We start from the raw sequence: 27,607 nt of genomic DNA, 5'->3' as shown, positions 1-27,607 counted from the left end.
AGCTGGCTGATGGTAGAGAAATTAAGATTCAATTCTCTGGCAACAGATCTGGTGGACATTCCTGCAGTCAGCATGCCAATTGCACGCTCCCTCAAAACTTGAGACATCTGTGGCATTGTGTTGTGTGATAAAACTGCACATTTTTGAGTGGCCTTTTGTCTCCAGCACAAGGTGCACCTGTGTAATGATCACACCGTTTAATCAGCTTCTTGATATACCACACCTGTCAGGTGGATGGATTATCTTGGCAAAGGAGAAATGCTCACTAACAGGGATGTAAACAAATGTGTGCACAACATTTGAGAGAAATAAGCTTTTTGTGCATATGGAACATTTCTGGGATCTTTTATTTCAGCTCATGAAACATGGGACCAACACTTTACATGTTGTGTTTATATTTTTGTTCATTATACATATAAACCCTTTACAACCCCCTTAAAGGGTACCTAAATGTGAAGTGTTACCGATTAAGGTAAATGCTTGTATTGTTAATTTCTCCCTTTTCAAAAACAGAGTGATATAAGAGTGCAGGCATTTCAACCATTCAAAAGTAATCGTTGCAATTTTCTCCCTCAAAAATGTATAAGAAAGAAATACACTAATACTACAGTATAACTGATTGACTTTCATTTGGCTGCATACAATATTGTGCATACATTAAAACGACATTGTGTATATTACAATATATCAAATGGTAGGCTAAATGTAGATCTGGAATTTGAATTTTGGTACAAGCTCAGTTTGGAAAATCTGAAATAGATGACAGTATACATCTAGATGCACTAGGAACAATTACTTATTTTTCTTGGTTTTGGCTCATGAATTAACATGCACATTTGCTGTGGACCTACTCACAACCATTAACATAAAGTATACAGAAATATAAACATATAAGGTGCAAAACAATCATTTATAGAATAAGCAAAACTCTACATACCCAGACCTAAGCTAAGTAAAAAGATGATCGGCCAAGATAACACACAAAAAGCATTCCTCTGAATATTTGCATTGTGGTGGCAAATATTTTTGGTGCTGTGATTGCAGTTGTGAAGTGATTGTTGACAACATTTCTCTCCCTCGCTGTCCCATGAATTACACAGCTGCTTATCGTTAAGAGTCCAGACATTTACATGTACATTTTAGTCATTTAGCAGACGGTCTTATCCAGAGCGACTTACAGTTAAGTGAGTGCATACATGTTCATACTGGCCCCCCGTGGGAAACGAAACCACAACCCTGGCGCTGCAAGCGCCATGCTCTACCAACTGAGCTACAGGGGACATGAAGTAAACACAGTAATGAAAGCTAAATGGTTTTTGTGACATTTCATAGCATACCTCATTGAGGTAATAGTCTATATATCCACCCAAAACACATATGAAGAATGCATGTTGTTACTTAAATTGGCATGTCATAATTTGAAGATTACAATCGTGGTGCATATACAGTACAACAACCATGCAAACAAGCAAGTGTGCGTACCACTTAAAATTATTACAGTAATTAAAAGGTGAAATCAGAGGCTTAAAGCAGTCTGGCTCAGACACGTTCACCATGAAGTGGTATGCCAGGCCGTCATTGTAAATAAGAATTTGTTCTTAATTATTTCGCCTGGATAAATAAAGGTTAAATAGATTTTAAAAGTATGCCTTTGAGTAATTTAATTGTTGACAATTTAAAACAATATTTTGAAACCAACCAAAATGTTCAATGTAATATCCAAAATGATGCTAAAAAAACTCACTTTCAATATACAAGCAAAAATATACTTTGCCTATTAATGCATGGCCACTTATTAACTTTATATAGTGAATATAAAGTATAATACATGTACAATTGTAATTACATTTTGAACAGTAAAGTCAAAAAGTCTTAGTCATGAACCAACATGAGAGAAATGATCCCATCAACCTTAGTTAACAGTTACTCATACAGTTCAGTTCATATAACACAGGTGCAAAGTTAGTGGTTTGTGGGATTTTCAACACATTTCACTCCACTTTAAATTAGCTGAGTTTCGGACAACTGATGAAGTATATTATCTCAAAAGTGTTTTCAAAAAGCAAAGCAAAGAAAGATATCATTATATTATGTCAACACATTCCAGTTTCCAAACCCTTCTGAAATCTAAACTTTGGCGTGTACGACAACAACTGTAGCAGCCACAAATAATATGCTAAATGCATTTTAGGGAAACTTTCTGTCCACTACTTAATTTGGCATTGTCATTAAGTAAATGATATAATAAGATGGGGATTATATTTTCCCTCTAAATGGTTGTTAAATTTGGCCATAAGTCATATAATACATATTGCACTCGTTGTGAATAAATTGTAGTGACATATGTCTCTCAAAGCTGTCTTGCATACATGATTTGGCAGAAGTATTACTAAAAAATACTTAAGAATAGATGCAAGAAATGTAAAGTATAAACAATATATTGAAGAAACCTTTTGGCTAATTTATGGCTATGTAAGCCAACTTTAAGCATGTTCACCTTGCTAAACTAATATTATACTTTAATATAAAGCAATAAGGCCCGAGGTGTGGTATATGGTCAATATACCACACACCCGAGGTGCCTTATTGCTATTATAAACTTGTTACCAACATAATTAGAACAGTAAACAAGTAATTTTGCATCATACCCATGGTATATTGTCTGATATACCACACCTTTCAGCCAATCAGCATCCAAACTACCCGCTTTATAATGAATAATATAGGCCTACATTTGTTTAGGCAATTTAAAAAGAATACATTCCTCCCGATGGAATCTTTTAAGACCTATAAAAGCCACAATAGAAATATCAATCACCATAGCAGTATATACCTGTACAAAACAACATTTAAACAAACCATATAATCTCTTGTGACGATGTGTGGCATAGCACCTTGGTTAGTTGTGAACTTTCACTTTATCAAGACTTTATCAACTTGCAATATGCTCTTATGGCACAATCTCATTCAATGTCATATGAACCAAACATTTAATAAGCCAAACAAACATTTACATTATAGTAAATGTATAGAAATCAAAGACTTGTTTGAAAGAGAAATAATTTGCATTGTTACAAAAAACATATACTTTTGAGCTATTAACCTATGGCATTTCCCAAATAATGTGTTGCAGCAGATTTTAAAAGCCCCACTAAATGATAATGGTCATCTCGAACAACAGAGTTGATACCAGTGATCAGCACATGCTCTAAATAAGTGGTATATGTTATACATACTTTAAATTCAACACTCATACAAACTGATTGTTTTCACTAAGTCAACTTCGCTGATTTGCCGTCTTGCCTTTTAAGACCAGCTTTGCCTCCTGAGCTTGACATAAATGTGTGCTCAACAGAAGTACAACTCTACTAGCTATGTTTCCATTTTCTAAAGTGATGCTGATCAGGCCATTTTAGCAGCAGGGCCATTGCACACTTTTATGGCCAATCACATTATAGCCCAGATCACCCCTCCCCCTCCGGGATGGCTTTTGGAATAAAGTGAAGTAAAGCCCTGGCCCTCATCAGTCAAATATCAGGGTAGAACTCTGTGTTCACATCCATGCTGTGCAGAACATACTTTTGTTCATTAGCCGACATTCTAGTCAGCATGTCGGCTGAGAGTGAATAGCTGTTGCCAGACTTCTCTTCAAACCAGCTGTCCAATGGTCGCTTGCCATCGAAGTTTGCTATCGGCGGCCCGTTGACTGCAAGGGTCAGTAGGTCATTCATCTGGTCCAGCGTCAGCCTTGAGCGGTTGTTCTTGCGCACTTTCTGCAGGGACCCCCGGCCTTTGTCACAGCAGGCAGTGGAAGTGGGCAAGACCCTGACAACTTGGAGTATGCGGTTAAGCAGAGGGAAGCGCTGCTTGTGCCTGGAGATTTGACTGACCACCTCCTTGAAGCCATTCATGCTGTAGTAGTCGGCTTTGAGGTCCCTCCACTCCACCAGCAGGCTGCCCCGAGCGTCTGTTCTGTCCCGCGACGCCTCCCGGACAGCCGAGGGGATCGCTTCAAGGTGGTCAAAGATGAGCAGGATCTCTTCCTCCCCGAAGGCTCGTAGTTCATCCCTGTTGCGTGGCCAGGTGGTGAGGTCGAGCACACGGCACGCCTTGACCACCGTGCGGCTGTGCATGTCGAGTCGCTGGGACAAGATGCCCTGGCTCTTCTGGCAGATCTTTTCGCGGATGGATTGGAACTTGGACTCGGCGACGCGCAAGTTATTCAGGTCTACGCCATTGAAGCTTTCGCGGAAGTTCTCCTCAAACTCCTGCAGATACTCCCCAGGGCAGTCCACCAGCTGACCGATCTCATGGATGGCCTCTTCGATCTTGGCGTCTACCTGAGACACCAGCAGGTAGTCCCCCTGAAAGATGAAGGCCAGGCGCGAAAGGACAGCGATGACATCCAGGAGAAAGTATATTAGCTTGACAGACTGGTAATCCATGAGGAACTGAAGTAGGGTCAAGGCGATGGCTGCTGCATCTGCCCTCTGCGTTTGGCTGCTGATATCCTTGAGGTGTGCCACCACCTCCAGGTAATCTTTGATAAGGGCATTCAGGACGTTTGGCTCTCCTATAATCCAGCTGATGGCTCGAATATCTCCCAGGAACTCTGTCTCCTCAGACAGTGTGGGGGCGGTAGACCTGAGCTCGGCCATCATGCGAGGGGAGTACCGGTAGAAGCTCAGCAGCTGCTTCAGGTTGTTCTCAAGGTCCTCCAGGCAGGACAGCTCCTTCCCACTGATGGCATCCAGCACCTCCAGGTGAGGACGATGGATCATGACCGGCAAGCAGAGGATCCAGGGGAGTGTCTTCCGTACAGCAATGTACAGATTTGCTCTCAAACTGGAGGAGATGTTGGAGCCATCGACCCCCAGACCAGCCACCAGCATGTCCTGAAGCTTCAGACCAAGCACAGCAAAGGCCCGATCGATGGCCTGGAGGTAGCCATCCACACTGCTAACGCTCAGCCTCTGCAGGGAGAGGAACTCTGTGGCAGGGGGTCCTTCACTGGTGGTGAACTGCACATAGACGGCAACGGTGTCTGACAGCAAGTCATCATTTTGCCCGTCCATGATGACACTGAGGAAGGGCGACAGGCGTATCCTCTCCGCCAGATCTTCCTTAAGTGCCCTGGCGATATGGTGGATGAGGATCTGGCAGTCACCTTCGTTCATGTACTGGTCGACCACCTTGAGCTCGCACTTCTTGAGCAACTCAGCCAGCGCTCGCAGGTCTGAGAAGGGTCGGCCCTCCAGGGCCAGGTGGTAGGCAGCATTGAACAGCAGCATCATGTTACGACACATCTCCTCAGTCTTCTCTGGGTGCATCCGGAGCTTGTATAGCTGCAGGCACTTCTTGTGCAGGTTGCTTTGGCTGTGCAGCTTGATAGTGTGGATCTTGAACTGCTTGGAGCCAATGATGAAGGCGGAGGTGCGTGAGGACTGGACGGTGTACTGGCGGCAGACATGACACCACATCTCGTTGAGCGTTGGCGAGTAGCGCAGGAACCAGAACTTCTTGAGCCATTCCTGCTTGAAGCGGCGTATCCGTCGGCCAGGCCCAGCCAACAGCTTGGAGGAGTCGTCAGCAGCCACCATGAGGTCAGCAGTGATGGACTCATCTGCAGAGTCCACATCCTGATCATCCTCATCTAGCACCACAGGAATAGGGGTCATGGCCTCAGCTGCTGAAAATAATGGGATATAACATTAATATCATAAAAGACAACCTCAGCAATGCTATATATACTGTATCTGAATAGACAAATGTATTTTCATTCAACACCTAAGGAAAAAAATGAAGCTTTTCATCCTATTAAGGGAATTTAATCAGATTAATATCATACCAAATCCACAGAATATCTGAAATTTCCAAAATGTGGCTAGAAATGAATCATTTAAATAATTTGTTTTAAAACTATGAAATGCCAATGATGCATGGTAATACTAACCACTGAAATGAACACATCAGTTTTTAATTCATTTAATGTGATTTGAATTTGAGACAAAGTAAAAAGACAAACATGTGCAAACACATTTTTATTTGAAATCCCCTGGAATATACAAAAAACAAACATTCACCACCGCAAAATCCAAAGCAAGAAATCACTGACATATTTCACACAGTTTCGCAAACCCTTTTGTGAGTTAATTCAATGTTAACTTAACTATTTGGGGTTTTTAATTCATTTTTAGTCTAACCAAAATAACAAAACATGCTTTTCTACTGATAATGATGAAAATTGTGATATGGGGGACTCAAATTTTTATTGAAGGTGAATATAGAATGTACAGAAAATGTCACATCTGAAATTCTGTGCTACAAAGCAGAGGTATAATCTCACCAAATAACCCATGCCACACTGCTCGATTTCTCTCTGTGACCTACCTTGGAGCTCATCTATTGGTGCCAGCTCAGAGTGGGGTGGTACCTCCACCTGCTCTCCTCCCCTCAGACGAATCACCTCTGCCTCCAGCTCCCGAATCCTCCTCTTCAGCTTCACACAGTTGGGGCAGAACGAGGTAGAAGGCTCCTCATGAATGTGACCAGGATCGTCTTCGGAATCCTCCATCTTTAGACACCGAACATTAAAGCCCCCCTCTAGGTGCTCTGATGGGTGGAGGCCCAGACCAGCCACTTTGCATTTCTCGTGAGCCAGATAGGACTCCCCACTCTGGGAAGTGAGCGTGACGTGCTGAGCTCTGGTCCGCTTCATGGAGAAGGTGCTGTTCAGGGGGTTTTCCTGGCTCTTGGAGGCCTCCAGAGAGGCTTCAAGGACATCTTTAAAGATGAGGTCGATCTTTTTCTTCTTGGCCTGTGGTTGGCCATCCCCCTCTTCGCTGGTGTGCTTGCTGAGGCTGCACCTGCCATGCAGAGCTGACCTGAGCACGGGTCCTTTGGTCTCCTCCTGGGCCTCGGATTTCTCAACAGTCAACAGCCCTGCAACACAACAGTGCAGAGTTAGCTGTGTAGATGTACACCTGTGTATAATATAGCCAACTACTAGTACTATGATAATGGATGTGATAACATACAAAATACCAAGCAGAAAGAAAAGTAACCTCACATAAAGACAATGACTAATTCTCTATCATATAACTAAACGTAACAGCATAAGAAAACGAGAACCTACTTTGCTTACCTGCAGAACCTATGCAGGTAAACGATCCAGAACGTTTTTTCCTCTTGGAGAGTATTGTTGCTGGTTAAAAATGGCAACGGTTTAAACAACTGAATGGAAGTTTCAACCCTATAGAGATTGTTTTGAAATGCCGAAGGTCAAAGGAGAAATGAATAAAATGTCTACTGAAATGATCCCGATGATGTCGCTTTTCATTTTATCAGACATACACTACACGATTTTGCCACCCAAGGCACATTTTTATAATCAGAGTAAAATACTAAGAACGTAGGCTTGGATCTGGATGTAGGACATAGCTACTCACATAGCATGAGTGGGTCAACGGTGCACCAACTGGCTAGAGTAGACCTAATCCCCAATGCCAGATTATCAGAGACCTTTTGTCAAATAGCAGACGTTTTTCCCAATAGAGATTGTGTTTACTCATTTGTGATTTTTTTAACCTGCCCTAATCCATTCTTTAAAATACAGGCTGTTGGAGTACAGACAAACCAGTAGTGATTGTTCACGTGACTCGTTTCAGGAAACTAGGCGTATGTCGTGGGTCACTACTACACAGGAGAGCCATTTGAACGTAAACTGTTTTTTGGCAGAAATGCCTTCGGGAACATGTGAATTTACATGTGCCTTAATAACAAACTTGTATGCCACCTGTAAATACGAATAAAATTACGAACCTGGTTGGTTTAGCCACAGAAAAAGACAGCAACTTTCCCGCTAGCCATGATTGGCTGAGATAATGAGTGGGCTGGACATGCCGAGAGATGAGTTCAGATTGGTCTGCCATATAGCACGCGTCGATCTATTTGAGCTGGTCAGTATGTGTAGGTAATCCTGTCTAACGCAGCTTAAAAAAAAAAGAATATATTGCGTAGTAAAACTGCATAAGTGTTGCTCTCAACTTTCTGGAGGACCGAGTTTTGAAATCAGCGGAATTAGAGTATGATAGCTAAGGAGATTGAGAAAACACCGGTCTCCGGATTACATCTTCAAACTAAGGGCAACCATGGCATCCGTGAGGGTGACGCGTCCATCCATTATGTATACGGGTAAGATAGTCTTGGTAGCTACTAGTGGTTTCATTTCAAGTTAAAGTGTACTGTTAGCTAGCTAACGTTAGCTGGCTGGCTCGCTAGCTAACGTTACGTGTATGATCTTATTATTCGTATCTCAGAGCCATTTGCTTTGCTAGTTATAGCCTAATGTTAGCTAGCTAACATTGAACCTGGTTAGTTAGCTACCTGCAGATTCATGCAGGGTAGTAACATCATGAGATGGAATTATGGTTCATTGTTTAGCTAGCTACATGTCTTAACAAAAGACTCCACTATGCAAGTATCCATTTCAATAGAATGTCACTGCGACAACTGTTGATAGACGTAGCTGGTAAATTCGCTCTGGCTATCTACTCCGATTTCAGAGCACGGGTAAGATAGTCTAGCTAGCTACATTTTCAGATATTACACGTTTCTAATTTTGACAGAAAGTCATTTTCATTTCAAGTTAAAGTGTACTGGTATCTAGCAAGCTAACATTAGCTGGCTGGCTCGCAAGCTAACATTATGTGTATGATCTTATTATTTGTATCTCTGAGCCATTTGCTTTGCTAGTTATAGTCTAATGTTAGCTAGCTAACATTGAACCTGGTTGGTTAGCTACCTACAGATTCATGCAGGGCAGTAACGCCATGAGTTGGGATTATGGTTAATGGTTTACCTAGCTAGCTAGCTACATGTCTTAACAAAAGACTCCACTATGCAAGTAACCATTTCGGGTGCGTTCGTAAATTCAGTCTGAGTATGCCAGAGCGCAGAATAACTGATGAATTTACGAACGCTCAACACCCGTTGAATATGGCCGGTGTCAATAAAAGTCTGCAAACAAAATTGTAGCCAGCAGCACAGTTACAGTCACCAACGCTCTGGATAACATGAAAACAGCCTAACCAGCTTTGCTAGGGCGAGTAAAATGGTCAGTGGGGTGTTCTCAATTGTAACTGGAAGTAGCTAGCCAATGTTAGCCAGTTAGCTTGGGTGCTTGACTGCCGTTGTGAGGTCAGAACGCTCAGATCAACCCTACTCATCGACCAGAGCATCCAGAGTGTGCTCCGAGAGCGAAACGAGATGGGTGGGGCTAAAGCTTAAGAGGGTGTGAACGATGCTGAATGGGTGTAGACAAAGAAGAGCTCTCCTGTAGGTACCAAAACATTCAAAGGCCATTTTCTCAGAAATGAGATGACAAGTTTATCAACTTTCAAAGCAGAAATACTTTCCCCATTGTTCCTCAAATGCAGTGTATGATATACCATTTTGTAGCTCTATGTCTCTGCTTTTATCCAATGTAAAAAAAGACTGAATCAAGGCGGTCAGTCACAATATTGTCATGGATGTAAGGCATACCCCCTCAATTCGAGCCCTGGATGTAAGAGTCGAGCTTGCTGACCAAACTGGCCGCGTAGCGTGCACGAGCGTTGCAAAATAAATGAACACATACATGTTATTCAATCATTTCATCCAAAATCCTTGCGAGCGTCAACGGGTGTCTGCGTAGCCAGGGGCTACAGAGGGTCGTGCATACTGCCCAGTACATCACTGGGGCCAAGCTTCCTGCCATCCAGGACCTATATACTAGGCGGAAGGAGGAAGGCCCAAAAAATTGTCAAAGACTCCAGTCACCCAAGTCATAGACTGTTCTCTCTGCTACAGCACGGCAAGCGGTACCGGAGAGCCAAGTCTAGGTCCAAAAGGCTCCTTAACAGCTTCTACCCCCAAGCCATAAGACTGCTGAACAATTAATCAAATGGCCACCCGGACTATTTACATTGACCCCCCCCCCCCCCTTAGTTTTTTACACTGCTGCTATTCGCTGTTTATTATCTATGCATAGTCACTCTACACAAACCTACATGTACAAATTACCTCGACTATCCTGTACCCCTGCACATTGACTCGGTACCGGTGCCTCCTGTATATAGCCTCGTTATTGTTATTTTATTGTGTTACTTTATTTTATTTAGTAAATATTTTCTTAACTCTATTTCTTGAACGGCATTGTTGGTTAAGGGCTTGTAAGTAAGCATTTCACGGCGCATACGACAAATAAAACGTGATTTGAAATTTCTGTTTGCTGATGAGCTGGTGCCTTCAGCAGCACCTACAGTGAGGGAAACAGGTATTTGATCCCCTGCTGATTTTGTACGTTTGCCCACTGACAAAGACATGATCAGTCTATAATTTTAATGGTAGGTTTATTTGAACAGTGAGAGACAGAATAACAACAACAAAATCCAGAAAAACAAAATTGATTTCCATTTTAATGAGGGAAATAAGTATTTGACCCCTCGACTAACTTGTACCCCCGCACATTGACTCGGTACCAGTACACCCTGTATATAGCGTCATTATTGTTATTTTATTGTGTTACTTATTGTATTTTTTACTTTAGTTTATTTAGTAAATATTTTCTTAACTTTATTTATTGTACTGCATTGTTGGTTAGTGTCTACACGTGTTTTATTCAGTGCATGTGACGAATACAATTTGATTTGATTTGAAATAGAACTTGGTTCTATTTTAGACGCATTGACGCGCTGCAAGTCCCCCTCTCCCATCTACTCATAGTTTTTTACAAGCATATAAGCCTTTCTATAAACTCGGGTACCAGTGAGCATTTCTTGTAGTGGACAACTGTTTGGAGCTGTTACAAAGTTATTAATAATAAACCTGTTTAAACCCTTTCTCATGCTTGGAGTCATCACAGATTTGGTAGAAATCATGTGACATAAAATGTTACCTTTCTTTCCTTACATTTATGATACCGCTGTTGGTCATATCATATACTAAGCATTTAACAATTGAATTACACATTGAACTTGATCCTGTAAAATTCCTGGATATTGCTGTCGGACTCTTTTGTATGGCGATCTCGGAAGTGCACTGTAACCTCGTAACATTTCGTATCTCCCTATATTACGGTGTGAAAAAGTTTTAATGGGCACACATATCCAAAAGAATGTATGGATTGCAAAATCAAATGCTTCTAACAGAAAGAGTAACTTTAACAAGATGAATCAAACCAAAATTTATACTTTCATTAATGGGGTTCTTCAATAATTATGCATAATAGTTGTTGGATGCGCATTTGATGTCTAGCTGTTTAGTTATGTGGGGAAATTATCATGCATAATTCAGGTTTCAGGAAAGGATTTTCTGAGTGACAGTCAAGTGATAAAGAGCTGGTGTGATACTGCACGCAATTGAACCGCCAAAGTGCGGAAATTAATGTTGATTTTGTTTTTTGTGTGCATATAAAACCAAAAGAACTACTTGAGATTTTGATTTTCACATGTGGGTAAGTTAACCATTGACGGCATTCCACATTTAAGTCCACAGCCAACACTTTGTGTCCTTTCAAAGTAGGAGTTAACCCTTTGCAGTGCCAAGATAAAGTACGATTTCTCAATTTCAGAATATGATTTAGTGTATATTGACTGATTAATGAACTGCGGTTACTGTAAATGGTTAGCTGACTGATGCTTGTCAAACATCTCATTCCAAAATCATAGGCTGTAATATGGAGTTGGTCCCCCCTTTGCTGCTATAACAGCCTCCACTCTTCTGGGAAGGCTTTTCCACTAGATGTTGGAACATTGCTTTGGGGAATTGTTTCCATTCAGCCAACAGAGTATTAGTGAGGTCGGGCAATTAGGCCCGGCTTGCAGTCTGCGTTCCAATTCATCCCAAAGGTGTTCGATGGGGTTGAGGTCTGGGCTCTGTGCAGGCAAGTCAAGTTCTTCCACACCGATCTTGACAAACCATTTCTGTATGGACCTCACTTTGTGCACGGGGGCATTGTCATGCTGAAACACGAAAGGGCCTTCCCCAAACTGTTTCCACAAAGTTGGAAGCACAGAATCGTCTAGAATGTCATTGTATGCTGTAGCGTTAAGTTTTCCATTCACTGGAATTAAGGGGCCTAGCATGAACCATAGAAAACAGCCCCAGACCATTATTCCTCCTCCGCCAAACTTTACAGTTGGCACTATGCATTCGGGCAGGTAGCGTTCTCCTGGCATCCGCCAAACCCTGATTGTCCGTCTGCCAGATGGTGAAGCGTGATTCATCACTCCAGAAAACGTGTTTCCACTGCTCCAGAGTCCAAAGGCGGCGAGCTTTACACCACTCCAGCTGACGCTTGGCATTGCGCATGGTGATCTTAGGCTTGTGTGCGGCTGCTCGGCCATAGAAACCCATTTCATGACGCTCCTGACGAACAGTTATTGTGCTGACGTTGCTTCCAGAGGCAGTTTGGAACTCGGTAGTGAGTGTTGCAACAGAGGACAGACAATTTTTACGCGCTTCAGCACTCGGCGGTCCTGTTCTGTGAGCTTGTGTGGCCTACCACTTCGCGGCTGAGCCGTTGTTGCTCCTAGATGTTTCCACTTCACAATAACAGCACTTACAGTTGACCGGGGCAGCTCTAGCAGGGCAGAAATTTGACGAACTGACTTGTTGGAAAGGTGGCACCCTATGACGGTGCCACGTTGAAAGTCACTGAGCTCTTCATTAAGGCCATTCTACTGCCTAAGTTTGTCTATGGAGATTGCATGGCTGTGTGCTTGATTTAATACACCGGTCAGCAAAGGGTGTGGCTGAAATAGCCGAATCCACTAATTTGAAGGGGTGTCCGCATACTTTTCTATATATAGTGTATATCCTAGCTACCTAACCATTGGTAATCTTATTCAATTACGCTATACAGCCAAAACAACAGTATATATTGCTAGACTAGAGATATGCCCCTAGCTATAGTTAGTCAGTGGTTGCACATCTAACTCGCTGGAATGAAACAAAGGTGTGAATAGTAGACATGTAAATAAACTCAGGAAAAAAAGAAACGTCCTCTCACTGTCAACTGCGTTTCTTTTCAGCAAACTTAACATAAATATAAATATTTGTATGAACATAACAAGATTCAACAGACATAAACTGAACAAGTTCCACAGACATGTGACTAACATAAATGGAATAATGTGTCCCTGAACAAATCAAAAGTAACACCAGCTGCATTAAGTACTGCAGTGTATCTCCTCACGGACTGCACCAGATTTGCCCGTTCTTGCTGTGAGATGTTACCCCACTCTTCCACCAAGGCACCTGCAAGTTCCCTGACACTTCTGGGGGTAATGGCCCTAGCCCTCACCCTCCGATCCAACAGGTCCCAGACGTGCTCAATAGGATTGAGATCCGGGCTCTTCGCTGGCCATGGCAGAACACTGACATTCCTGTCTTGCAGGAAATCACGCACAGAACGAGCAGTATGGCATTGTCATGCTGGAGGGTCATGTCAGGATGAGCCTGCAGGAAGGGTACCAAATGAGGGAGGAGGATGTCTTCCCTGTAACGCACAGCGTTGAGATCGCCTGCAATGACAACAAGCTCAGTCCGATGATGCTGTGACACACCGCCCCGGACCATTATGGACCCTCCACCTCCAAATCGATCCCACTCCAGAGTACAGGCCTCGGTGTAACGCTCATTCCTTCGACGATAAACGCGAATCCGACCATCACCCCTGGTGAGACAAAACCGCGACTCGTCAGTGAAGAGCACTTTTTGCCAGTCCTGTCTGGTCCAGCGACGGTGGGTTTGTGCCCATAGGCGACGTTGTTGCCGGTGATGTCTGGTGAGGACCTGCCTTACAACAGGCCTACAAGCCCCCAGTCCAGCCTCTCTCAGCCTATTGCGGACAGTCTGAGCACTGATGGAGGGATTGTGTGTTCCTGGTGTAACTCGGGCAGTTGTTGTTGCCATCCTGTACCTGTCCCGCAGGTGTGATGTTCGGATGTACCGATCCTGTGCAGGTGTTGTTACAAGTGGTCTGCCACTGCGAGGACGATCAGCTGTCCGTCCTGTCTCCCTGTAGCGCTGTCTTAGGCGTCTCACAGTACAGACATTGCAATTTATTGCCCTGGCCACATCTGCAGTCCTCATGCCTCCTTGCAGCATGCCTAAGGCACGTTCACGCAGATGAGCAGGGACCCTGGGCATCTGTCGTTTGGAGTCAGTAGAAAGGCCTCTTTAGTGTCCTAAGTTTTCACAACTGTGACCTTAATTGCCTACCGTCTGTAAGCTGTTAGTGTCTTAACGACCGTTCCACAGGTGCATGTTCATTAATTGTTTATGGTTCATTGAACAAGTATGGGAAACAGTGTTTAAACCCTTTACAATGAAGATCTGTGAAGTTATTTAGATTTTTACGAATTATCTTTGAAAGACAGGGTCCTGAAAAAGGGATGTTTCTTTTTTTTGCTGAGTTTATATCCTTTCAGTTTACAGCAGGTCTTCAACTACCCAGAACTGTCTGATCAGCCTGATAGGGTGCAGAGGGTGTGTCCATCTTACACCTATGCAAATCCATGTGGAATGAAACATCCAACCAATGCTGTAGGTCCACTAGAGAGTTGTGGGGTCCAGAAGCAACCCCCTACCCCTAGACACTTGAGGAGATCTGAGAGGATTGGACAGGAGTAAGCAATACCGCCAAAATTCCACCAACCCTTTCAGAGGGTAAGGTGGAGCTCTCACCATGTCACCACCCATCAATCCCTCTCAGATCTCCACAAGTGCCTAGACTCTGGGCAGTAGGGGCTAGGAGCCTACCACTTCTGGACAGGATATGGGTATTATGGCAGCGCAGTCAGTCAGTCTGGCACAGTCTTAAAATGTTAAAGGGGCAGTGCAGTTAAAAACGTAATGTAGCTTTTTTTTGGTATGATATTTCCACATACACGCTATCAGTAGGGCCGGGACGATATCAGTATCACAATATTTTTTCCATGGCAAAAATAAAAACACGAAACAGACCAAACTCTTTGGTCCTTTAAAAACCTGCTGTATGTAAAATAGCGTGCTATAGCTTGGAAAATAAATCAATGTGACACTGGATGACAGCATGATGTTTGTTTCCAACATTAAGGCTGATTTCCTAAAGAAGTGAAATCCGCTAAATGTTTTGTTTCCTTGCCACGATGCTAACGAGTATCGCGATACTGGTATCGTCCCGGCCCTACTATGAGGTCGAAATAACTCTCTGAAATTGTGAAAATTATGATAATGCCCTTTTTGTGTAAGAGCTGTTTGGAAAACAATGCCTGGAATTTCAGCCTGTACATCACAATGTGATCTGATTATAACAGACCAATGACTGTTAATCTGGGTAAGGGGGTGGGCATTAGACCATCTTATCAGCCAATCAGGGCTGTGTATGTAAATATCTTCAAATTTGTTTCCTAACGCCCATACGATCAGACAGCATTTCAAGAGCTGAAGGAGGCTCAGGGAAATAAATGATTAAAAATATTTTGTTATTTTCATTAAATAAACTGATTTATTAGATGATTTAAAAATGACATAGAATGCATGGGGGCTTTAATAGCGGTCAAATACTTGCTTCCTCTGTCCTTGGGTGAATCTCAATTGCATTTCCTTGATTCGTTGCATCCGCTCTCCTTGTCTCCTTCTCAAAACCCATTGGATGAGGTCAGAGGTCCTTTCCCTTTCACCTTCTTATCCAATGGGTTTTGAGAAGGAGGCAAGGAGAGAGGAATCATGGAAATGCAATTGAGATTCTTCCTTTTGTTTCTCCCATTCCTCACCTTCCTCTCAAAGCACATTGGGAGAGAGGAGTGAAGGTTCATCCCCTCAGGCTTCAATGCACTTTCAAGGAGAGGCAAGGAGTGGAAGAAACAAGGACAGAGGAAGCAAGAATTTGATGGCTAGTTTTCAGACACAGACTCACACACACAATGCCTGAAGAGTTTACGGATTATATTGATTTCATTATTGGTTATTGTCAATGATTTTGTTGGCAAAAACATACTATATTTATTATGGTTTTATATTATTATATCAACTATTAAAACATAGAAATGCTGTTGTTTATCTTTTTCATTCTTCAGGAATGTTTAGCATGGTTATAAATGATAGAGAAGTTGACTAAAGCACAAAAAGACCTGGCAACAAGGCATGACAAAGAAACATGCGGTGTCCATGTTTCTTGTGACATTTTGAATTACATGTAGATGTTTTGTTGTTGCTACGTGGAGTTATGGTCTCATTATGCCTACCTAGACTTTTATTCCTGTAACTACACATGTGAAGCTGCAAGAAAATCATATTTAAATGTATATCAAATCATTTTGAAATGTTTACCCTGATGTCACACATTGGCCCCTTCATTAATAGAAAGACCATAATACACAAGTTGGTGATTGAAAGATGAACGAGGTCCACACTCCAGTCCAGTTGGTGGCGGTAATGCACCTCAAAGTTGGTTGCCAACAGCCATATAAAATCCACAGAAGAAGCAAGATGAACTAGGCGAGATTAATAAAAGAAAACTAACTAGGTTTCCCCTCTTAATTGTCAGAGTAGAGAACACACGATTTTGTATGACTCAAAATGGGTAAAAATTCAACAAAGATCCAGCAAAAAAAGGACCATTGCATTTTAGATCAAATAACAACCCAAGGTTTTTCTCCAAAGTCAAATTAGCAAGCAACAGCAAGCTAGCTAGCTAAATGTCCATGAATGTTTCATCTGTGTTTTTGACCTGTCCTCGAATGTACAGTTGGTTCAGGTATTTTAACCTGCGTGTCATGAACAAGTCTGGTGTGGATAGACAAAATCAACATGCATACGATGGCGCACGCAGATGCACGCGTGGAGACGGTTTGGTCAGCATGTAGGAGTCAATAGCACCATCACGTGGTGAAGTTATAGAATCCCAGGATGCTCAAGGAGTGGATAATAACTGGCCTTCAATTGAGCTTTGAATTAGTGACATTTCATGTTTTGTAGTTTAAGAAAAGACTATTCAATGGGTGTTTAAATAATGGGTCAATGAACTGAGCTTGAGCATCGGATTAAATCATTGTACTGACCGAGACAGGATTTGCCTCCATCCAAGATTCAAATAGCAATGAAAAAGAAAAAAAATATTGTGCATTGTTTGAATTAGAAATCTCCCTCGATCCATACTAGCCGTCATAATCGCTCCAAAAGAAGTCAAATGGAACACAAACAACACTAGTTTTACTAGTGCTGGATATTTCTTTCACAAAGTCAGTCATTTTGAGCAGCGATATGAGAAGCAAATTGAAATACATTTCAGGGGGACGTCTCACCTGTGTCCAGGTTGTGGCCAATGCTGTCCTGCGAGACACTGTGCAGCCGTCTCATGTAGTCATCGCTGTACCACACACGGAGCTTCTCTCCTGCTGACAGCTGCCGACACACACGGAAATATATGTGTTCTCCATGCTGGAACGCAGTCATGTTCCTCTCATTCTCATCCGACGAATTACGTACATACCTGGTGGCAACAAAAAATTCATAAATATTGTTCAGTCGCATAAGGCATTGATACAACATAGGTTGTAGCATCAATATGTTTTAAGCAATGCACATACAGTCAACCAATTCAATTATACCGGATCTTCACAACCCTCATATATGCTGTCCTCTCACATTCCTTGAATACTCATCACTGATGTCAAAGTATCACAGCTGATTAAATTAATCTGTCTCTGTTCAATTCTAATCTCAAAACTGAGAGGCTTATGTATGATCAACATATAAATTGTACCTCATCCAGTTGGCTTTAGTTTCATCACTGCCATCAATGGATTTGTATGTGTTGTTCTCATCAACGATCTAAGAGAGTAAGGAAGATAAAACACCAGCAGTAGCAGAATGGTGTGGTTGATGCTTTAGAATAGATGAGAGCTCAAGGATGGAGATAAATTCTCTGGAGAAAGATAAGATCCCTGACATTTTTAACCCTTTATCACAAATGTATAACATGCAAAGTTGGTTTAGGACCACTGGTAACAATTTTATAATAACTTTAATGAATAAACATTAATGAAATGAATAAGCTATTATAAATGCTTATAAACATTGACAAATAATGAAATACTTATTTATTAATAGTTCATTAAAATGCTTATTCGTGAAAGTTACTGGACGACTCTCAGGCACTACATGCTGAAAGAGAGTGGGGATGATGCTCGACTCACCATCCAAGAGAAAAACCCTGAGGAATAGTCCTTAGACACCAGCTCCCCCTGATATGGGCCAAAGAGCGCCCCCTTGGGGATGCCCGCATCTATGCAGCACACATCCACCTCCTCCTCCTCCCGGACGAGCTCTATTCCCGAGGGCACTGTGAGGGCAGCCCGGTTGGGCACCCCCAGTGCCACTGGTGTGTCTGGCACAAAGACCGGAGGACCATGGTTGGGGCATTCCTCCAAGAAATACTCTTTGCACTCCTCACAGACTGTAAAAACAAAGTTGACATTGGGTATATCAATTTCAATTCAATCACTTTTTGACAGCATCCCTTTTATTTGAAAGACCATACAGAATCAGAACCGGGAACTAAAATTATCTACACTGTTCCAGAACAGAACCGTTATTTTAAAAGCATGGGAACCGATTAATAACGCTCTTTTACGTTCCGGTTTCCCAGTCCCACAAAAAAAACACAAAGCGCCTATGCAAAGCACTCTCTCTGTCAATCAGAAACTTCTTCCAGTGTCTAACTGCCAGCTGAAAATCTTTGCCAGTGTGTGTGTGTGCAGGCTACCTGGCCCTCCCCCGCCAAAGCATACCTGTAGCCTACTGATGTTACAAGCGTGATTCAGAAGATAGGGAGAGATTTTTTTAATTAGAGAAGAATGGATTAACTTTTTCAATGCTAGTTAGGGATACTATAGTTATCACATTTCACATTGGATTTATTAACTACAAAAAGGTAAGACGTGTTTTTAAATCTGGTACTGCTCTGTACACGCAAGCTTGTTAGCTAGTTTCTCTGGTCCAAAGTTAAGCCAACTCTGAAGTTCAAAGACATTCAAAGTTCTTCCATAGAAACCACTCCTCCGTAAGTATAATTCTGTTGGCCTAATTCAGATAATGCATGTCATCACAAGATGCCCAGCGCTTCAAGTCAAGCCTCCTCTTCCACCCTCTATCCCCTCTAAGCTGACCTTCTAGGGAGAGTTACAAAGAAAAAGCTATATCTCAGACTGGCCAATAAAAAGAAAAGATTAAGATGGGCACTGAGATATGGCTTTTTCTTTGCAACTCTGCCTAGAAGGTCAGCATCCCGGAGTCGCCTCTTCACTGTTGACGTTGAGACTGGTGTTTTGCAGGTAATATTTAATTAAGCTGCCAGTTGAGGACCTGTGAGGCGCCTGTTTCTCAAACTAGACACTCTAATGTATTTGTCCTCTTGCTCAGTTGTGCACCGGGGCCTCCCACTCCTCTTTCTATTCTGGTTAGAGCCAGTTTGCGCTGTTCTGTGAAGGGAGTAGTACACAGCGTTGTACGAGATCTTCAGTTTCTTGGCAATTTCTCGCATGGAATAGCCTTCATTTCTCAGAACAAGAATAGACTGACGAGTTTCAGAAGAAAGTTATTTGTTTCTGGCCATTTTGAGCTTGTAATCGAACCCACAATTGCTGATGCTTCAGATAAATAACTAGTCTCAAGAAGGCCAGTTTTATTGCTTCTTTAATCAGCAAAACAGTTTTCAGCTGTGCTAACATAATTGCAAAAGGGTTTTCTAATGAACAATTAGCCTTTTAAAATGATTAACTTGGATTAGCAAACACAACGTGCCATTGGAACACAGGACTGATGGTTGCTAATAATGGTCCTCTGTACGCCTATGTAGATATTCCATTTTAAAAGAATCAGCCGTTTCCAGCTACAATAGCCATTTACAACACTAACTATGTCTACACTGTATTTCTGATCACTTTGATGTTATTTTAATGGACAAAAAAAAGGACATTTGTAAGTGACCCCAAACTTTTGAAAGGTAGTATATATATATATATACAGTTGAAGTCGGAAGTTTACCTACACTTAGGTTGGAGCCATTAAAACAAACATTAAACATTAAAATCGTTTGTCCACCATTAATTTTTCCCATAGGGGATTTTAGAAACACTTCAAATGGCTATCATAAAGAACTACAAATGCCATGATGATCTGGACAAGAATATCTGGGTTAACTATCTAATGTTTGCTAAATGTAGTAATGAATAAATTGGCTACATTTCTTTAAATGGACAATTCTGTCAACTGTACTGTGCAAGTTTTAAATAGACACAATATCTGTTAGCAAAGGCGTCAGCTAGAGATGACGTGCAGGAGCTTGCAGGGATTTGTAGTTTTGCATGATGTCTACTTTAATGCTAATTTGCATTTTCGAATCGGAGAGTAAATAGAGCCAAATATATTGATAATAGTCCGAGAGATTTACATGGTTATCAAATCGCCACGCCAGGGTAAGCCTACCCGAAACACAGCCCTTATTTTAAATGTTTCTAAAATCCCCTATGGGAAAAATTGATGGTGGAAAAACATTTCCCTGTTTGACCGCTAGGTTTTATGGGTATTATGACACCTCCACTGTGGGGCTCTATATGTGGCCTCTGTCATTGTGTTTTTGTATGCTCTGATGAAGGTCTGACGACTGAAAGCTCAGCCTAAATAAATGTAAAATTGTGCATCGATCCTGAGTGTGTGGAGATTCCTTTTCATTTCAATGTTTCTTTTTATCTCCTGCACCTCGGGATGTGTGACAGAGTCTCAAAAATGTTTTGCATTTGAAAGTTGACATTTCGATTGTAAGCTTTTAAAAGATATCAATCTCAAGTGTTTATATTTTCCAGTGATGAGTGATGAAGACATGGATGTCTCATGGTATTACATTTTACATTTAAGTCATTTAGCCGACTGGCCCCCCATGGGAATCGAACCCACAAGCCTGGCGTTGCAAACGCCATGCTCTACCAACTGAGCTACACGGGTATGGTGGGGTATGCAAAATGGGTCAACTTTGAGCACCTTTATCTCTTGAATGTTTTGGCATTCAGATCCAAAAAGGAACTGTCTGTGCACTCCTACGATGGGCAAAATATGTATGGAAGGTTTAAATCAAATCAAAAGGGTACTGTCAAAAAGTGATTGAATTCAAATGGCTTGACCTCATTACAATTATTACCTTATGGATCCCTTTCTGATGGGAGTAGAAATCAATGTTCAGCATGAGAATTGTTGGAAAGATATGATGACACTTACACCAGAAGTCTACTTTTTGGTGGCTCTCACTGGCTCTGTGCTCGTGATCAACCTTGAGTTTCTTGCTTGGTTCCTCGGACTCACACTCGTCTTTGATTAGGCTGTGGTAAGACATCACATAGAGTACATTATTATTTATGATACACTACATTGGGTTGAAAAGTTTCTCTTCAACATTGCATGCAAAGAACAATGCAACACTGCATAACTGAATAGTAGTCAACTTGGTTGCTGCCTAATCCCAAAACCTTTATGAGCAACATGACAAGAAGTGGCTGTCAATGTCTGCATATTAATGGCGCATATTGTGTCATGATTGCAAGGTGTCCCAATATAAATATAAATATATTTTACAACTGTCCCGTTATCTGGTTTTAATGACCATTCTAGAATGCCCTTCTAGCCAATCAGAAACATAAGGTATAAGGGGAGTATAATGTACAGTTACTCTGTTGATGCTGATGTGAATGTACACTGAACAAAAATAAACGCAACATGTAAAGTGTTGGTCCCATGTTTCATGAGCTGAAATAAAAGATCCCAGAAATTTTCTAAATGCACTCAAAGCTTATTTCTCTCAAATTTGGTGCACAAATTTGTTTACATCCCTGTTAGTGAACATTTCTCCTTTGCCAAAATAATCCATCCACCTGACAGGTGTGACATATCAAGAAGCTGATTAAACAGCATGATCATTACACCTTGTGCTGTGGACAATAAAAGGCCACTCTAAAATGTGCAGTTGTCACACAACACAATGCCACAGATGTTTCAGGTTTTGAGGGAGCGTGCAATTGGCATGCTGACTGCAGGAATGTCCACCAGAGCTGTTTCCAGAGAGTTGGCATTCCCCTGTAGCTCAGTTGGCAGAGCATGGCGCTTGCAACGCCAGGGTTGTGGGTTCGTTTCCCATGGGGGGCCAGTATGAAAATGTATGCACTCACTAACTGTAAGTCGCTCTGGATAAGAGCCTCTGCTAAATGACTAAAATGTAATGTAAATGTAGTTGAATGTTCATTTCTCTACCATAAGCCACCTCCAACGTTGTTTTAGAGAATTTGGCAGAACGTCCAACCGGCCTTACAACCGCAGACCACGTGTATGGCATCGTGTGGGCGAGCGGTTTTCTGATGTCAAAGTTGTGAACAGAGTGCCCCATGGTGGCAGTGGTGTTATGGTATGGGCAGGCATAAGCGACGGATAACGAACACAATTGCATTTTATCGATGGCAATTTGAATGCACAAAAATACCGTGACAAGATCCTGAGGCCCATTTCTTTTAAGGTATATGTGACCAACAGATGCATATCTATTCGCAGTCATGTGAAATGCATAGATTAAGGCATAATTTATTTATTTCAATTGACTGATTTCCTCATACTGTATGAACTGTAACTCAGTAAAATAAAAAAGAAATTGTTGCGTTTATATTTTTGTTCAGTATATATAAAATCAGTCAGGACATCTTGTTTGTCTGTGAGGCTGGAGGTTGGTGAGGAGCATCAGCCTACCTGGTGCTGCTGTTGGGCCCGGCTTCTGAGGACGGCTTGGTTTGATAGGCAGAGGATGCTGCCATTGTGGAGGGAAGTGGGCCCACTGAGTGCAAATTCAGTCCCACATAATTAATCTGCAAATAACACAAGGAAAAACATGGTGACCTACATACAAACCTCATACACAGTATACAGTCAGAGCTCACCAGCTTAGTCCAAAAAAACGGAAATGATTTACCTCTGCTTCCTTCAGCCATTCTTATGGGCAAAATGAATAGGGAAAGAATAGGGTTTTGGAATAAATGCAGAAAATAAGGTCTGAGGTTAACACATGTTTATGAGATCTTATACGTTTTGTTCTGAGATAATATCAGTCAGTTCACATGACCTTTATGAATTATGAAGCTACGTGCTTTGTGGTTGTTATACATAAATGCTTCAAAATTCACAAAAAGTGGCGTTAGTGGATGAAGATTCTCATAGAACAAGCCTCACACAGCAAATTAGCAATTAAAAATATGCGTTGACCAAATTCGAAACTCATTGACCTCCATACAAATATTCCTCACTTGGTGGTGTATTTTTCGTGGACAGATTTTAGACAGAGTAAAGAGGCTTTCAAGACAACTGGTGCTGCGTTCAAAACAATTGGGAGCTCAGACTCGGAAAACTGATTTAAGACTTCAGTGCGTTCAAGACCCTGGCCACTCGGGAAAAAACGCGCTCCGACAAGGTAAAATCGTTTTAAATGGTCATCCATCTCTGAATTCCAAGTCGGGAACTCGGGCCTCTTTCTAGAATTCCGACTTTCCGACCACGGGAACTCGGAAAAAAAACGAGGTCAAATCATGACGTCAGCGATCTTCAGGTCGGAGCTCTAGAAAGATGCCCGAATTTCCGACTTGGAATTCTGAGTTGGATGACCGTTCAAAACTATTTTTCCCTGTCGGATCTCGTTTTTTCACGAGTCCCCAGTTGTCTTATACTCACTGAAGTTGGAGATCTCCGAGTTCCCAGTTAGTCGTTTTGAACGCGGCATATATATCCCAGCCCCCGTCCCCACAGGGGGCCTTTTGGTAGGCTGTTATTGTAAATAAGAATTTGTTCTTAACTGACTTGCCTAGCTAAATAAAGGTTAAACAAAAATACCCTTTCGCTTCACCTCTTCCACTCTGACTCAATGCAATAGGGGAAACTAATTAACATCCAGTCTTTGGAAAAAAAAAAAATATATATATATATTTTTTAAATTAGTAAACAGTATTACATAATGCAAGCTGCACTCAAAGGCAAAAATCATTACAGACCAAGCAAATATGGTTACTCTGCAAACATCTCAAAAGGCAAAATGTGTATTCTGAGAACAACGCAACCGGGGCAATCTGGACATCAAACGTTCGAAGTGACCGTGAGAAACCCCTGTCCGATCCACACGGTTGTTGAGAATGCTCCTTCCGGCACAAATCCTCACTTCAAAATATTTCGGCAACAAAAATTATTTCGGCAGCGAATCCAGTGCTGATTGGTCGGAAAGACTGCCGCTCTGAGGGGGCTCGAGTTCAGTGAGAAGAGACACGGAAAACAAACGGGGCTACAATGATTACAAAAAAAAAAAAAACTTACACTTATCGCCAAAGTTTGTTGTTCCTACACAATAACAAGGAAAAGCACAGCAACATGTATGCTATGTGACAGACTCCAGCTGTGTCTTGCACTGCGCTATTCCCAGATATTTCCTAGATTCCCGTCTGCAGGCAATTGGCAATTTGCCTAACGCTTTCGGAAGCCATTTTTCATTGGCCACATTGGCTAGTAAAACAGACTCACCTTCTACAGAATCTGCAGGGCTTCGGACGGTCTGCGATGAGCACGTTATCTCCCGACCCCAACTCAAGCCTCTGTAATCCCCGCCGTTGACGGACCGCCACTCTTTGATTTCACTAGTCCAGGGCAATGCAAAGTGTTTATTAGAAATAATTGCTACGAGTCAGCCGCTTCTCTCGGCTTTGACCACCATCTTTTTATTACAGGAAATGACATGCAAAACGGAAGAAAGCTACTTGAGTTCAGAGATGAAAGGCGCAGTACAAAAATATAAATATCTCAGGTGAAAAATTACTCACCTTTTGTGCAACGCGCATTGCTTGAGCTGCTGTCTGGCCCGTGAGAGAAACAACCTTGAGACGGAATGCTCACTAACTAAACTATAGAATTGTTCCAAGCTAAAAGTTAGTTTTACAGGGTACACGGAGAAACGGACCTCAATTATGTTTTCAAATAGCGCTGAAATCAATTTACAGTCTATGGCTGAAATAATTGGAAAATGTACACAATCAAAACAGACCTCATCATCAGTTCTCATGGACAATCACAAGACGAGATTGAAATGTATGTAGATTAAAGTAGAGTACAACTAAAGTTTAACTAAAAAGTTTAAGTAAATAGTTAAATTGTAGAACAAAATAGAAAATGTAATTCTGCAGAAACTATTATATTGACTATTCCCTCTCCCACTAGCCTAGGCAGCCGCTAGTGGGCGCTAGATCTAGCTCCCATTATTATTATTTTTTTCACATTTACATTTACATTTAAGTCATTTAGCAGACGCTCTTATCCAGAGCGACCTTTATTTAACCAGGTAAGCCAGTTGAGAACAAGTTCTCATTTACAACTGCGACCTGGCCAAGATAAAGCAAAGCAGTGCGATAAAAACAACAGTTACATATGGAATAAACAAAACGTACAGTCAATAACACAATAGAACATCTATATAGTGTGTGTGCAAATGTAGTAAGTTATTTTACATTTTAGTCATTTTAGCAGACGCTCTTATCCAGAGCGACTTACAGTTAGTGAGTGCATACATTTTTCATACTGGCCCCCCGTGGGAATCGAACGCACAACCCTGGCGTTGCAAGCGCCATGCTCTACCAACTGAGCTACAGTTATGGAGGTAAGGCAATAAATAGGCCATAGTGCAATATAATTACAATTTAGTATTAACACTGGAGTGATAGATGTGCAGAAGATGATGTGCAAATAGAGATACTGGGGTGCAAATGAGCAAAATAAATAACGTAAATACCAATATGGGGATGAGGTAGTTGGGTGGGCTAATTACAGATGGGCTGTGTACAGGTTCAGTGATCGGTAAACTGCTCTGACAACTGATGATTAAAGTTAGTGAGGGAGATGAGTGTCTCCAGCTTCAGAGATTTTTGCAGTACGTTCCAGTCATTTGCAGCAGAGAACTGGAAGGAATGGCAGCCAAAGGTGTTGGCTTTGGGAATGACCAGTGAGATATACCTGCTGGAACGCATACTACGGGTGGGTGTTGCTATGGTGACCAGTGAGCTAAGATAATGCGGGGATTTGCCTAGAAGTGATTTATAGATGACCTGGAGCCAGTGGGTTTGGCGACGAATATGTAGTGAGGGCTAGCCAACGAGAGCGTACAGGTCACAATGGTGGGTAGTATATGGGGCTTTGGTGACAAAACGGATGGCACTGTGATAGACTACATCCAATTTGCTGAGTAGGATGTTGGAAGCTATTTTGTAAATGACATCGCCGAAGTCCAGGATCGGTAGGATAGTCAGTTTTACGAGGGCATGTTTAACAGCATGAGTGAAGGAGGCTTTGTTGCGAAATAGGAAGGTGGTTAGGCAACCACCAACCCTAACACACACACCAATGACAAGGCAGGTTGCTTTTGACAATTTATTAACAAAATAAAATAAATAAATACAAATTGATCAAATGCTCCTAATATCAACTTCTTCCCATGTTCCCTACAGTATTTCCTAAACACTGCATACAAATTATTAATCACAGAATTGGCTCAATACAGGAGAGAGGTAAGAAACCCAACGGACCACTCAATGTCAGGCGAACAAACAAAATATCTGTAACAGAAGATAAGTCAAATACACACTTTTAAAATTATGAAAAATACTAACAATTTGACAAATATTCAGTTGTGTAATTAACAATTTACACATAATTCAGCACACCAGGTGAACCTTTTTGTTTATTTGTATCGCTACAATGAATCATCTTTCACCAAATGGAAGCTTCTTTTTTTCCATGACACTTTTTGCACTCTTAAAAAAGAAACTCCTCCAATTGAATTTACAGTGGATGAGGTAAGAAGCTCAAGGTGTCACAACAGGGAAGTCACAACATATGAATGATGAGTATTATGGATTATGAAATGTATCAACAATACTAGAAGGCCACGATCATGACTTGGTATATCAAGAACAAAAAAAATCCAGACTATATTAAAAAGCCATTGACAGAATATAATGCACTTGTGAGAATGTACAAGTGAGCTACTCTACAGGATAATTCTGTGAAGATTCACTCTGGAATGAACGGGAAATGTCATTTTTATGCATAAAATAAACTCTACTTTCACTTTCAACCCACTAGACAAATAACATACATCCGAGTGTGTCTCTGCTGCAAACTACTTTTTCCTTCACATCCGTGAACTTACGCACTATACTGAAGCAGAAATTAACATAGCCTCACTATGAACTGATATGTCTCAAATGCATAATGGCTTCCAAATATAAATGCACATTTGCAATATTCTTTGGGTATATTTGTTTTAGAGCTCGAGTACTTTAACAGAATATGTATTTAAAAATAAAAAAAATTACAGGACAACACACTCAACAATTTTAGACCACTTCCAACTATCCCACCCCATGCCCCGAACAATAACATTCAGCATGGTGCATTAGCGAAGGCAAACATTTTAGAGAAAATAATGGTCCTTGAGAAGAATGAGCCAAAAGACACTGCA

At 41.6% G+C, this 27,607-nt stretch overlaps 1 protein-coding gene across 1 annotated transcript; it reads right to left on the bottom strand.

Annotated features, from left to right (window-relative positions):
• Nucleotides 1-219: 219 nt before the first annotated feature.
• On the bottom strand, nt 220-24,792 carry prdm11 (PR domain containing 11). Its single transcript, XM_084169416.1, has 8 exons — nt 24,622-24,792; nt 22,813-22,928; nt 21,301-21,401; nt 18,225-18,484; nt 17,792-17,859; nt 17,331-17,518; nt 6,391-6,942; nt 220-5,686 (listed from the first exon to the last, which is right to left on the bottom strand). Exons 2-8 carry the CDS (start codon nt 22,875-22,877, stop codon nt 3,528-3,530), a joined length of 3,393 nt encoding a protein of 1,130 aa, XP_084025542.1. The 5' UTR covers nt 22,878-22,928; nt 24,622-24,792; the 3' UTR covers nt 220-3,527.
• Between the last annotated feature and the right edge of the window lie 2,815 nt (nt 24,793-27,607).

This window comes from Coregonus lavaretus, assembly GCF_964263955.1.
Source record: "Coregonus lavaretus genome assembly, chromosome: 9".
Lineage (NCBI taxonomy): Eukaryota > Metazoa > Chordata > Actinopteri > Salmoniformes > Salmonidae > Coregonus > Coregonus lavaretus.
Note: the sequence above shows the minus strand (reverse complement) of the source record. Positions and strands in the feature narration are given on the sequence as shown.